This window comes from Ambystoma mexicanum, chromosome 6q (genome assembly GCF_040938575.1).
Source record: "Ambystoma mexicanum isolate Mex_15411 chromosome 6q, UKY_AmexF1_1, whole genome shotgun sequence".
Lineage (NCBI taxonomy): Eukaryota > Metazoa > Chordata > Amphibia > Caudata > Ambystomatidae > Ambystoma > Ambystoma mexicanum.
Window position 1 is genome coordinate 447,243,428 of NC_090937.1, and position 15,208 is coordinate 447,258,635.

The following is a 15,208-nucleotide window of genomic DNA, read 5'->3' on the forward strand; positions in this document are numbered from 1 at the left end:
TGTATGAAACACTTCATGACGAAATACAAAACAATAGTGCGCAGCTTAGTCATTTAAATGAAAAAATCAGCAAAATGGAAAGTGCAAATGCATTATTCACACAACAATTCGAAAATGAAGCGTCTAAAACTTGGACCCGGCATACTGAGCTAAACGCGCAGATCAAAAATGACTGTCTGGAAAAAAATTCCTTACTAAAATCATTAAGGTGTAGCTCAATGCAAGGGCAATTGCATCCTAATAGCGAGTCTCTAAACCAGTGTGCCTGCAAGAACCGGGAAAGATCACAGCAATTCAGGCCGCTGAAGGCAGGAATGGTGGTAATACGTCAAAAACACCAGAAAGAAATGAAACTACGGATTCCCCGCGTCAATCGATCGAGACACAAGGCCAAAGACCTCACAAGAATGCCCACTCGTCAACTGGAGAACTTCAGATGGGACAGGGGGGTGGCAATGATATGTCACTGGTTGATTCAAATGATTCTGAGGAGACGTCTCTGTCAACGAAAACAAAAATCATGACAATTGGTGAAGTAAACGCCGAAAAAACCTTGGGAATTCCTCACTGTTCGACTGACAAACAAACTTATTGAATTTTTGGAGGAGCAGCAAAAAACATTGTGATGCCAAAACTGCCCAATCAAAGTCTGATGAGCAGTGTCCAGCTAAAAAAAAAACTGAGAAAAAGAAAAACCTGGAGGTAGAAAAAAACATTCAAGTGGTTCGCGAAAGTTCATACGAAACTTGCCTACCCCAGTCAAACAAAGTCTCTTTGTAAGAGACAAACAAGACAAACAAAAAGGACTGGAAAAAGAAAAAGCTCTTATAAAAATAGCTGGAGTAATAGTTAAATCTGACATGAAAAATCAAAAAAAAAGAATGACACTAGACTCAATGTCTCCATCCAATCAGTAATATCTTCGGTGGATCTCTGCGATCTTTCAACATATTCTGACGACTTTGAAGAAGAAATGACGGCAGAATCCGAAGAGATGGATGTAACATGTCAGTCAAGTACGAAGGAGCCAAATGAAGGAGCCGAAAAGCGACTTTTAATGCAATCAAAGGCAAAATTTACAAAAAAAAATGAGCCTCAAAGACAATCGGAAATCACAGCAAAGCAGGGAAGCTTACCTAAATCCAAGGATAGTCTAGCGCGGGACACAGCGATAAAACATCATGTGTCTTTAAATCCAAAACTTACACAAGCACAATCACAGATTAAATTACTTGCTGTGGAAAATCTTAAACCAACTGAAACAAAAGAATTGCAAGGAAAAATACGGATCGAAAACATATTCCATGAGGAAAACGACGTAAATCTAAATAGGGGTAATGTTATCCGACTATTGCATTCAGTGCCAATATTGAGAACAGTAACAACAAACGACATTGAAATAGTGGAATATGTCTCAGAAGAATGAGGTGACCAAGTTCTACTGCACATAAATTCAAAAGCAATACGAAAAACCATCATGGTGGCAAAAGAAGAACTACTGTTTTTGGGTTTCGATATTTTGGAAAAAGATCTACCGACAATAAAAAGTCCTAGAGACTCTAACAGGAGCACAAACGCAAAAGAATCTATAGAACAGCGCTGTGATACCTTGAGGAATCAGCTGAAAGCTGGTTGGTTTGGTCCATCGCAAACAAGTGACGTGGAAACAAGAAAACACCAGCTAGGTAACAACGACCGAGAAGGGCTGGTCACACTGATTTCATGGAACACGCAAGGGTTTCAACATCTATTTGATGACTTCCCAGTTGATTTGTCAGAAAACTTTCTAATTTGTTTACAGAAGACATGGTTACGACGTCCACCTGTAAAAGATGGGTACCTGACATTGCTCAATCCAGCGGAGAAAAATGTTCAGGGTCGCCCATATTCTGGCCTAATCACAATGGTGAAAAACGGAACCACCTGGGAAGTTTGTGGAATTGAAAATCCAAACAGCTTTGTGCAGGCAACCCTAATTCAAAAACCAAACGGTCAATTTACAGAAACACAACATCTGCTTCTAATTAATCTGTATTGGAACCCAGCGAAGATCACAACTGAGAAGTTCATCCAATCAATAACAAATATAATCGATAAAAATCAAAGGAAATACCAAGAACTATCGATAATTATATGCGGTGATATGAACCCATCATGGTTCAATGATGAAATGAAGCTCATCTCATCAACAACAAAGGAAACACAGAACACCTCCGCAAGGAGAGTTCGTTGGGACAACGAAATGGACGCAAGAGACTGCGATATGGTCAATGGACAAGTAACTGGGGACATACCACCGATGTTCACCTGGAGAAACTTTGGTCATCAAAAGATCCTTGACTATATATGGACATCAGAAATTTTTTGGACTAAGATCATAAAGTTACGAATCATCCAGACAGATCGAAGCGATCATGACGTCTTGGAAATGTCCTAGCCTTTAAGCCAGAAACCAGTGGTAGCGATCTGTAAACAAATAGTAGAAGTAAATCAAGGGCGAAATCGGTTACGCCTAAAAGAATCAAATAAAAGGCTTAACAGCAGAGTATCGATCTTTACCTAACAAAACAGCAAACGCGATAAATTATGTCGCCCTATTACCTTACCAACAATTGAGCGATCCAAGGAACATAAACAATAGGAAAACACACCGGCATGAATGGAGTAGACTACTAAAAGATCAGAAGAAACTGCTCAACAAAGAAATGAGTTAAAAGGGAACATGGGAGTGAATGCCGCCTCATATATTAAACAACGGCGACAAAAATACCGTAATTGGTAAAAATCATTTACCTGTGCAAGAGATCAAGAACGAGGAGAGATGATGCTATCGTTAATTAAATCTAACAACGCGAGCGAGATCTGGCGCATTCTAAACAACAACAACGCAAATCAAACTGATATGTTGGCAAACGGAGTCTCCGAGGGAGCCTGGCAAAATCATTTTAAAGGCGTATTTGAACAAACACACCCCAGCTTAACAACAGAAACGAACATTGAGATAAAGCTATGGGAAGTAGCAGAAACCGTGGATTACATACAATATGCAATCTCCAAGTTAAAAAATTCAAGAGCAGCAGGGCCAGACGGCATCTCCAATGAAATGCTAAAAGCACATAAAACGGAATGGTCCATCTTCATTGCTATACTGTTTGACAGAATTGCTAACCAAAAATCACTCCCAGCATCCTGGACCGAGGCAATTGTTGTGCCAGTTTTCACGAAGGGTGATCGGGCAGATCCAGCCAATTACAGGCCAATCGCCCTTCTTGATACTATTGGAAAGATAATGGCGACCTTTCTCCAACAAAAATTAACAACGTGGGCAACCAACAAAGGTATCATGGACTGCCGTCAGACAGGTTTTACTCGAGGAGTTGGGACGGAGATTAATCCGACTATAGTAAACCTGTTGAAACTGGAGGCATTACTGAAGAGCACAAATCTATTCCTTGCCTTTGTAGACATTCAACAAGCCTTTGATACAGTCAATCGTGAACTCCTATGGAGAAAACTTAAAAACAGGGGTTGCCCAGAAAATATTTCACATCCAACTGTGGCCTTTCACTCAAAAACGTCGATTCGTGTAAGGATAAATGGAAATGGCGAACTAACTGAAGCAATAGACACGAATAAAGGGGTAAAACAAGGTTGCCCTTTAGCTGCAGTCTTGTTTAAACTATTCATTGCAGATATCCCGGATGCCTTAACAAACATAAAACGCTTCTCTCCACAAATGGTCATCAAATCTGGTGCATAACTTATGCGGATGACCTGGTTTTGATTGACAAAACTCAAATAGGGTTACAGCGATTAATAACAGGATTACAACAATACATGGTGAAAAATGACCTAAGAATCAATGTAAAAAAGACCAAAATAATGAAGTTTGGCCCGGCAAAAGGAAAAACAAACCGAGACTTCAAATGGAAGATCGATAACGAGGAAATCGAAGCATTGGGTGAAATACGCTATCTGCGAGTTCTGATAAACAAGTCAATTTGAGAAAGAAACTGGGTATTAAACCTGCTGCAACTAATGAAAACGCTCTCTCTACAAGGGGCGCGAATTCACACCCTGTTTGGAAAGTTCAGCTTAATCCCAGTTCGGCGGTTTTATGTGCAAAAGGTAGTCCCTGGAATCACATATGGATCAGAAACAGGATGGAACCTAGACCACAAAATCTGGGCACAATTAGAGGGAATTATCTGGCGGCGAGTGTTAAGACTACCTAACTATATCTCAATCATTATAATAAGGTATGAACTTGCGTAAGAAGAACTATACGGCTCTGTCGTCTGGAAATCCCTAGTGATCATACGAAAAATGCTAGTTGCAAATCCAGAACCTGCATACAAGTTATTAGTGCCAAGAGATAACTTGGGATATACTGGATTACTCAAGACCTGGACACAAAAGCTAGAGGAAGTCCTAAAGGCGACCGATACCAAGATGGCAACGTTGTTAGACCAGCCTCAAATTGCAAAGAAAAAAATAAAAGAATGGTTCTGGATTCAAAATCTGTCCAAATTTAAAAAACTATCGACTGCTCTGGACTATGGTCTTGTAATGAACAAACTAGATAACTTGCCAAAATATCTCCAGAAATTTCCGTCTCGTTATCGAAATGGATTCTTAAGACTGCGACTAAATGCTGTAAAAACAAAACAAACGTTAGTGGCACGTCATATTGAAAAATCAGATGACAACAGTTGTAGATTCTGTAGGACTAACATAGAATCACTTAAACACTTAATAACAGAATGCCCAGAACTTAAGATCTTAAGGTCAAGCCACCTAAAACAATTTGCGCCAATAAGTGGCAACATGGACCAATGATGGTTAAGAATTATAGGTGGAAGTTCAGTTCATCTGACGTGTTCAGTAATAAACTTCCTGGAAATCTGCTTGGATATTGAAACTTAAGTCTGGGTTGTGAATTGTTATGGAGGATGTTTTTTTTCTTAGTTATGATAAGAAATGTGTTGTGATAAAAGTTTGATTTAAACTAAAAATTACAACAAAAAAATAAAAAAAATTATGATGTTTATAAATCAAGGTTTTTTGTTACTTTTGAATATACTGTGAATAGCATCAAACTGCACTAATCTGTACTAATATGTATTATTCAAATGTAATTTTTCCAGATACTTTAGTGAAAAATTGTTCAATTGCCCCTGAAGAAGTGATTGTTTCACGAAACACGTTGGGCCATAAATCAACCCAGCTTGATTAAGGAATGTAACTGTGTTATTGTGTCTGATATGTTATTAAGCATTTACCTATAATTGTCTAATTGAATACATGTGTTTTATCGATACATAAAACAAAACTTACACGTCAACCTAATATATCTAATTATTAGGACTCTTTATAGAGCCACCCATAGAGTGCGGAGGATGGGAGTTCCCACATTTGGGAACTTTTTCTATTGTGCATATGTTCACAACCCTCTTGATGAGGTCACAATGTGGGATAGGATAACTGCTTCAAATTCAGAGCGCAGATCTGAACATGGAACTGCACAATGCTCTCCCTATATCTTGTAAATCTACTGTTTTGGGAATTGTTTGCAAAACAAAAGTGTGTGTCAAGTATCTATCAAAACAGACATGGTAAGCCATGCCTGGCTTCTCTTCTAGGTGATTGCCAGGATTTAATAGATCACATTGTCGAAGCCTCAGGTCTAGCCCTTAATCTACCAAACGAAGTGGGTGAATTCTTGCATGGACATCCCTCCTGTGAAGTGAATGTGGATAGGCTGATGTCAAATTAACCAGACTGCTAGCAGGATGTATTGCTGCAGATGCCAAAAATATACCAGTGGGTAAAGAAATCGAAAATAAACGAGACTCAACCACAGCAAAAATAATACCTAGTTACAGTCCCCCAAAATCTTTTTCCATCCACTGCCACAGAACTGGGTGCTGATAGTTTGCGGGTATGATGCTTCTTTCTTTTGGTCTGGGAAAAACTGTTAGTGTCTCAATTAGACATCCAAAATTAGATGTTTATTCCTGGATGGTATGCTTTTTTTTTGGAGCACAGCTGGAAGGACTGCTGGTCTTGTACCCACAACTTTGATAACCTGCACTGATAGCCAAAAGTGTCTGCGTCCTACAGTTTCTCAAAAACACAGGTACCACCCTTAATGTTCTTTTCAGCCAGGTACCCTTTCTACACCTTCAATGAATCTCTCAGTAGTGCAGTGACAAGTAGTTGATCTGGCCTGGTATTGGAAATAAAAGGGTTGTACGAGTCAGTCATGTACATTGGTGTGCCAAACATCATTTCAAATGGGATTTTACAGTCACATTGTGATTGCCGTAGTACGTTGTTTCGACTTCTCATTACTAAAGGCAGGTGATCCACCAAGTTACCTCCCGGGGAAAGGGATGCATTTAGTCAGGACCTGTTTTAAAATCCCATTAGCTCTCTGTAAGATTCCATTGGCTTGAGGCCGAAACAGGTTTGAAAATTGCAAGGTACATCCCCCAACTCTAAGGCTTTTCCCGAAAAGGTTGGCCCATTATCAGTTTGGAGTGTTTTAGTTGCTGTCCTAGTTACTAGAGAACACAAATCCTTTGACCTCTTTAGTCTGCTTTCTTCTGGTGAATCTAGTACACAAATCTACTACAATCAACAAGTATTAACTACTACCAAGGGACCAATGCGATCAATGAACATTAATATCTAGGCTTCTCCTTATCAGCTATGATGGCTATTACTTACCAATATACAAATCTGAAATGCATTTGCTGGACACAACTTATTACAAAGATTGAATCGTCACAAAGCTATAATGTGTGGGCGCCAACAGCAAGGCTACATGGATTACTGAGTGGTGAGGCCCACAGAAGATGTGGGGTGTGGCCCTCGAGGTATGCACTGATCAGAATTGCTATATTTTGAAATTATTATTTTTCAATTGGCGTTTCACCACAGCTTAATTCGGTTCCCTCGAATATTGTAATAGAAAGGAGCATTGTAATTAATAGTGCAGGCTTTATTACAGGTAGGATATTTCAAGTCTAGCCGTTTTTTTAAAATACTTGGTATTCTGTAGATGCCAATAATACAATGTGTCTTTCTTTCTACCTGTTTTGCTTCCTAAATACAGGAGTATGACTTTGTGTTCTCCATCGATGTGAATGAGAGTGGGCCTTCGTTTAAGCTGCCGTATAATAAAAGCGACGACCCTTGGTTGGTAGCATACAACTTCCTCCAGAAGAATGATCTCAATCCCATGTTTTTGGATCAGGTGGCTAAGTTTATCATAGACAACACAGTTGGGCAAACAGTGGCTAAAACCGACACAACATTTGCAGATCCTTTCACAGGTAAACTACATCTAGTGAAACAATCTCTTTTGTTTTCAAGGCAAATGTGTGGGCGTTTGGAAACTAGCAACTTATAAATGTCTAACAATTTCTTTGAAACATTTCTGTTAAGTCAAAGATTCTTCGATCTGGTAGTCTGGTTTTCCCTTAGAGTTTTTGCTCAGGGTTCAGAACTTCTTGGGTACTGCCACTGTGACAGTCTGCTCCTGTCCTTTTTTAGTGTCCTGTGCTTCCCTCCGTCTCTGTGCCCCTCCTCCTTGAACCTGAGTCTAGATCTCCTTTGGTGGGCCCCTCCATCCTCACTAATTAAAAGTGGATCATCTGAAGCTTCCCTGGAACTCGAAACCTAGCCTGTATTTTCACTATATCTAGAAGCTGCCCACTGACTGTTCCATTCATGCCATTGGTTAACCTTTTTCAAACTCTTAATCTCTAAGTATCAACTTATTTTACTTAGCTGTAAAGTTGCATTGATAACTCATGTAGATTGTTTGTGACTCTTAAGCCCTTAACTGCTGGGCTATTATGCTTTATGAATTAACCTGAACGTCCCTAGCACTTAAGGTCTGCTAATATTTATATGCTTATTTTCTATTTGTTTTTTTATAACCAGTTTATTTTAAACCGGCAGCATGGCAGGAGGCAGTAGAAGATTGAAAATTAGGGCACCTGGCAGAGCCCTGAAAAACCCAGGTGGGTATTCTTGAATAAACAAAACCAAAACTTCAGGGTGAGAGGTCACACAGTTCCAACATTATAACAAATATAACAGTCATTTCTTACTGCATTTTTTTTCACAAAATGTATTTTAATGACATCTGGATAATGTTGGTGGGGATAGAGCACCCAGAGATATTTAGAAAAAACAATACATATAGGTATGATCCAGTAAGACGGGCTGGATCTCAATGCAATAACGGAAAACTGCTACTATTGGTTGATCATTTCAATTGTGCAGTCACAGGAATAAACATAAACCCACATAAATGGACATATATACAAAAAGCACATTAACAATGCTTCAAATGTGCACTGTTTAAATGGTGATATCGTCGACACAAAGGTGTTTCGGCCTAGAGGAGCTGTATAGTACAGCTTTATGAGCAGGCCATCATCAGGATGTGTGATGGAATGGATGGTAGTCCCGGGGTCTCTATCAAAGACTTATCCAGTGCAAGGGTAAGTAAGATAATCCATCATGGGTATAGATATCTTTAGGGCATTCAATGCGCCGTTGAGGGAACAAATGTTTACCTCAAATGGTAAAATGTGTCTTCTTGGTTCAGAATGGTGGAGACACCCACTAAGAATAGTGGTTCCTATCCCAGATTGTCCAAACGTGACAGTATATTCGTAACTTGATGTGTTCTTCTGGGCTAGACGAGGCGGCGCAGCGTCTCTGGACACGAACGCCGTGAAAGTGACGATATCACCATTTAAACAGTGCACATTTGAAGCATTGTTAATGTGCTTTTTGTATATATGTCCATTTATGTGGGTTTATGTTTATTCCTGTGACAGCACAATTGAAATGATCAACCAATAGTAGCAGTTTTCCGTTGTTGTTATTGCATTGAGATCCAGCCTGTCTTACTGGATCAAACCTATATGTATTGTTTTTTCTAAATATCTCTGGGTGCTCTATCCCCACCAACATTATCCAGATGTCATTAAAATACATTTTGTGAAAATAAATGCAGTAAGAAATGACTGTTATATTGGTTATAATGTTGGAACTGTGTGACCTCTCACCCTGAAGTTTTGGTTTTGTTTATTCAGGAGGCAGTGCAAGCAAAGACAAGATAAAATACAATTCGAAGTTATTGCTAGTGAGGACAATTCACAGTCCAAAAGCCCTAGAATCTCCACCCCTCCCTGTTTCCCTTTGTCCTCCGATAAAACCCCCCACCCTTCCACCCTCGCCCAGCGAGGCAGGCTCGTCCAATGAGCAAAGCTGGGTCTGGCTGAAGGGCCAATTGGGCTGCGCGAGGTTTGTGGGTCGTTCCTGTCAAATTCCAAGAGCAAGGCCAAAATGTCTGTAAACCGGTGCAGGAGGCCTGCCTTGACTGCTGTAACGTTTTCTGCTACTAGAATGTCCCTAAGTTTGATCCACCACAGAATCATAGAAGGGTCCCCCACGTTCTTCCATGTGCGGGCAATCGCGATTCTCCTCGCCAATAGGAGTTGGGTCAGAAGTTTAGCAGTCCTTCCTGTTCTTGGGTCAGTCTCCGGGACTGGAGCACCTAATAAGGCGACCTCTGGCTCTCTAGGGATGGCCACGTTGGTGTTGTCCTCTATGGCCGCAATGCACTGACTCCAGAAAGCTTGACCACCACATATGGAAGTAGGAGCCGGGCTGGCCAAAGTTACACCAACACTGACGATCAAGGGATTGGTTGAACCTATGTAAACGGATTGGAGGAATAGTAACATCGCAGGAGCAGCTTATGGGCACATTCCTGATTGGTGATGCAGGAGGAGTGGTGAGTTCTGGCCCATATGTCAACCCAGGTGTGGTCTTCCAGGGGGTGTCCCAGGTCAGCCTCCCACTGTGCCATGTAGAAGAGTTTAGTGGTAAGGAGGTCATCCTGCAGAAGCTTGTAGAGAGTGGAGATCCTACCCCTATGCGGCAATCCTTGCAAGGTATGTTCCAGAGGGACAGGGAGTCGTGTGGCTGCCTGTCGGGTCTGGGGATGGGAGCACCAGTGTCGCAGTTGCACGTAGGAGTATCTATCTGCCTCTGTTAGCTGAAAAAGACCGGGGTTGACCATTCTCAAACAGTTGCCCCAGGGACTACAGCCCTACCGCCACCCAGTTTTTGAAGAGTCCCAGATGGAGCCCAGGTGAAAAGGTTGGATTGCAGAAAATCGGGGAAGAGGGGCTCATTCCATGTGGGACCTTTTTGTGTTTTAATGCCCAATCTCATACGCTAAGAGTGAGTTTTGTGGAGGCCAGGGTCCCCGTCCGTGTCCTCTGCAGCGGGGGTGGCATGTGTGGGAGAAAGCATAGGGGTAGTGGAAGGCTGGATTGCTCCAGTTCCATCCACCTCGGGACCTCCGAAGTTCCATCCCAGGCCTGAACCCGCACTAGGTGCGACACCGCGTAGTATTTACGCAGGTCAGGATCCCCTAGGCCTCCCAGTCGGGAGCTGCTCAGCATAGTTTTCGGGGAGATCCTCGCCCTTCGGCCTCTCCATGTAAACCAGTGCATCTTCCTCGGCATACACCGAAGTGAGGGGAGAGGGATGGGGTCGGTAGGTAGGAGCAGGCATAGAGGAATCGTGGGAGGAGATTCATTTTGCATGCGGTTATCCGCCCGATGAGAGAGAGTTCCTGTAAGGTCCAACGTTCAAGGTCTCTTTCCAGGTCTTTAAAGAGGGAGGGGAAGTTTACTGAATATACATCTTTGGGGCGGGCTGGGATCTGGACCCCTAGGTATGGGATGACTCTCACTCCAGTGGATCAGGCATAGGGATTTCAGATCCTCTAGTTCCTCAGAGTCAATGCCTGTTACCAGAGCCGTTGATTTCCTATAATTGATGCCAAAGCCAGAGACCCTTCCAAATCTGTGAAGTTCCTGAAGGGCTGATGTCAAAGAGGGACGGAAATCTGTTATGGATAACAGAACGTCATCGGCATAGAGTGAGATCTTATGCTGAGAAACACCAAGATGGAGGCCTTTAATGCTTGGGTCTATTCGAATCCGCTGGGCAAGAGGCTCCCTAATTAGGGCGAACAGGATGGGAGACAGGGGACAACCCTGTCTAGTTCCACAGGTGAATGGTATCGGGTCTGAGAGGTAGCCTTTAACCCGAAGATGGGTTCTCGGGGACTGGTAGTTGGCGAGGATCAATTTACGAAAATGTGGGCCAAAGTGGAAGGCTTCCAGGGTGAGTTGGAGAAAGGTCCAGTCCACTTTGTCATAGGCCTTAGTGGCGTCTGGTGCCAGCAGGGCCAGTTCATGTGAATTTTGGGTCGCGATGTCCACTAAGTTCAGGCCTCTACGGATGTTGTCTCCGGTCGATCTGTTTCATCAGCCCCATCTGGTCCGGGGCAACCAATGTGTGCAAGACGGAGGCCAGGCGATTCGCCAGAATCTTAGAATATATACTGGCATCAATGTTCAGTAAGGAGATGGGCCTATATGAAGCATTGTCTCTGGGGTCGTTGCCAGCTTTAAGTATGAGCACCGTTATAGATTCTTGCATGGACGGGGTGATAAGGCCAGAGGTACCAAATGAGTTAAAGAGGGTTACTAGTGGGGCATCCAGCTGGGGTAAAAAAAAGTTTGTAAAACCTTGTTGTGAACCCATCTGGACCCGGGGCTCTCGGCTTCCAGGACTTAATAGCAGCTTCCACCTCCTCACCTGTGATCGGGGCATCCAGTTCTTCTCTGTTGGGTTCCTCGACTCGCGGGAGGGAAGCTTCTTGTAGGTATTGTACCTGCTCTGTCATGTCTCGAGGCGCTGCAGACATTGTTTCAGCAAGTTGGTACGACGCCAATTGCAATTTCTCTTGATCAGTGTATTGGATTCGGCCTTGAGTCACGGAGGCCCACTATGGTATTCCTTCTTTTTGAATTAGCTAATTTCTCTACTAAGAGTTTGTTTGCTTTCTTGCTCCCTGCATAGTAGCCTTGCTTGGATTCGGCCAGTAAGTGCGCCGTGTCTTGAGCGTAGTGGGCCTCCAGTCTCTTTCGGGCCGACTGTAGCATGCGTTTGGTCTTTTGGGACCAATTCCTTTGCACATACTGGGCTTCAGCCTTTTGGACCTCCTCTTCCAGCACCATGCCATTTATTGCTGATATATCGCCCGCCGGGCCCCTATGGCAACTTCCTTGAGGGCTTTCCCGACCTATTGGCTAACTTTCAGGTTCAATATACTCACCGGACTGTTTTAGGAGACTTTAATGTGAAATTTAACCACCCTAGACCTCCGGTGGTTTAACTCATTTTTTGACAGTCTACACGATTTGGAATTACATCAACTCGTGAATAAACCTATGCACAAGTTAGGCAATAGGTTAGACCTGATTTTTACTTGCTACTCTCTACTGACCATTCAGTCTGTAGAAACTCTTCTATGGACAGACCATTTCTTGGTATCCTGCATGCTTGAAGCACCTGGGCGGATGCTTAAGACTTCGATAACTAAAGTCTGGCAGTGCTCATGGCGCCTGGCACCACAAGTATGGTGTCATCATTTAGTGCCAAATGCAGGTAGGCGCCTATAGCCTCGTTCTCACTACTTTCTCAGGCTATACTGGAGGCTGCAGATGTAGTAGCTCCCCTACGATGGTCCAACCCTGCAGGCTGCCATCAGAGCCCTGATTATCAGACCTCCTAAAGGCCACCCGGCTTAAACTAAGACAGGCCGAGCGAAAAAATGGCGCAAGGCCTATGATCCCACCCAGAAAAAAACGTTAAGGCCTGTTCTATAGAATACTCATTAACCATTGAAGCAACCAAAGCAGAGTATATTACCAAAAAAACGGAATCTTCTCTGTCAATCTAGAGCGCTTTTTTTTCTGCAGTTAAGTCACCTTGCATCGAAGACACCAACGTCGCTTCGATATAAGGAGGGGCTGGAGCCCACTCCTGCCGTGCCGCTGAAGCGCCATTCGACCAGCCGCGCAGCACTCAAGCTGAATCCTGCCATCCTGCAATCAGCTGATCCACATGGTAAGCAGCTCCTCTGCCCCCCATGACCTGAAACCTGATTGCTGATATTGGGGCCTTTTTCTGACTGCCCCATGTCCCAACCGCAGTGATATTCACGGCCCGACACGAGAATCAACACAAAATGGCCACCGGCCCGCAAGCGTCCTGTTGCTAGGCAACCAGGACTGTTGTGCAGCATTACCCTATTGGCTACTGCCGACTACTTCCGTGCCCTGAGGCTGCCGGAAGGTGAGAGCCGGCACATCACAAGCCACCCACCTGTCCATACCTGTCCAGAGCTGACAGAGTCAGGAACGCTGCCCGTTCGTATCCTCTTCAAGGTGGTTCTACGTGTCCGGACACGTTCTGTTGGGTAAGCCCTTCTTGGCTCGAACTTTGACATTCCTCTGCTGTGCCCATCTCATCGCCTGTTAACCTATACGCGCCATCGTGCCCAGTAGCTACTGCATAAAGAGCGTGCTGCCCTCTTAAGCTGCGCCGCATGCCATGCTGCAAGTCTTGCACACTCCTGCTCCTAAAGTAATGCTCTGTGTCTCGTATAATATTATGTGCCTCTAACATGGCACCACAGTCATGTATACCTACTTTACCCGACCGCATATACAAGTACTGATAACCATGAGCCGGTATGACGTGTAACTATTATTAACTTGTCCTCATGATAACCTGGCTGCTTGCTCACTGTATATTATACCACCCCCTCCAGATTAATTTATAATGGCACAGCATTTCTGATTCTGCATACATACTCTGACCTGTGCATATAGAGTGATGTTACTTGCTTGTGACTGTGATTCCGGATGCATGTACTGAAATTCAAATCTAGATGTGCCTACAATTACTAGCAAGTCGCTCAGGGCTGATAATTCCTATGACTGCTATATATAGACACATATGTGAATTTAGCTATACCTACTGAAAGTTGATTTAAGTATGTACATAGTTTAAGACTAGACAATCGTGCTGATAACTGTTTATACATCGGTGGACTATGTCGCATTATATGATTTGAACCTAGCTATAAATCTATCTGTTCCATATTTACATATCCTACAGTCACGTAATTGCTTAGCTGAACCGGGTGTTAACACATTTGTGGTCTGTTACTATATTTGCTCAATATATCTATTCCACTCAGACCACTCTCATAGACACTGACCCACTGCACCTTACACCCCACACCATGCACCTGATATTGCCCAACTTAGTACACTTGTGCATCTCACTTACATTAGTGAAACTCTATACAATGTCTTCATCAGTAGGCTTATCAAACACCTTCAAAAACCACCCTTCACCTCCTAAACCAATCAACCTTCAGCATACTCTTCCACACCAAACTACACCTTGCAACACAGCTCTCAGAAATGTTAGACTACGGGCACGATTACCTAGAATTTTTGATCCTCTCATCAGATATGAGACCAACACCCACCAAACAAAAACTGCCCCTGAATCTACACCTAAATCAAACTTCTATAATCACAACAGCCAGAATAACCCACAGGCTAAAAAATGTAGAATCACCAGCCACCCAGAGGCCCATCCACTCTAGCTAAATCTATACCTAAACTCAAAGGCACTTTAATAAATGCCAGATCACTAGCCGCCCACGCTATAGAAATATCCGAAGTCATCTCCACCGAAGACTATGATTTCTTAGCTATTACTGAATCTTGGCTCCATGAAGCATCAGGCCCAGCATTGTCCTTAGCTGTTCCAAACAATTACACTATCCTCAGAGTGGATAGACGCGAAGCTAGAGGCGGCAGCCTAGCCATTGTCAAAACCAAGCTTGGCATGAGACTTTCCCCTTCACCTATCGTTGATTTCTGTGAAATAATGTCCATTAAAATACCCACATCCAACTCCTAAACATTGGACATTCACCTCATATATAGACCCCCTGGTCCCATCAAGACCTTCATAGAAGACCTATCCACTATTCTCTCAGAAAACCTAAAAGATACATCCCAGACATTACTGCTTGGCGACCTTAATATTGGTTTCAACGATATTAATGACCAGCAAGCCACAGCAGCATCTAATATTCTGACAGAACTGGGCTTCACCCAAAGAGTGAATGAGCCAACTCACAACAAAGGGAGAATTCTAGACTGGGTTGCCGAACATAATTGCAACAACTCTTCCCTAACCAGTTCACACCAAATCTGGATAGACCACCACC

General features: G+C 43.1%; 1 protein-coding gene across 1 annotated transcript in view; it reads left to right on the forward strand.

Moving 5' to 3' along the window:
• PLAA (phospholipase A2 activating protein) overlaps nt 1-15,208 on the forward strand; it is an 801,260-nt gene that overhangs the window by 496,459 nt on the left and 289,593 nt on the right. The window contains exon 9 of the mRNA XM_069630922.1: nt 7,121-7,340. Within this exon, the coding sequence (XP_069487023.1) occupies nt 7,121-7,340 (220 nt within the window). The remainder of the gene's footprint in view (nt 1-7,120; nt 7,341-15,208) is intronic.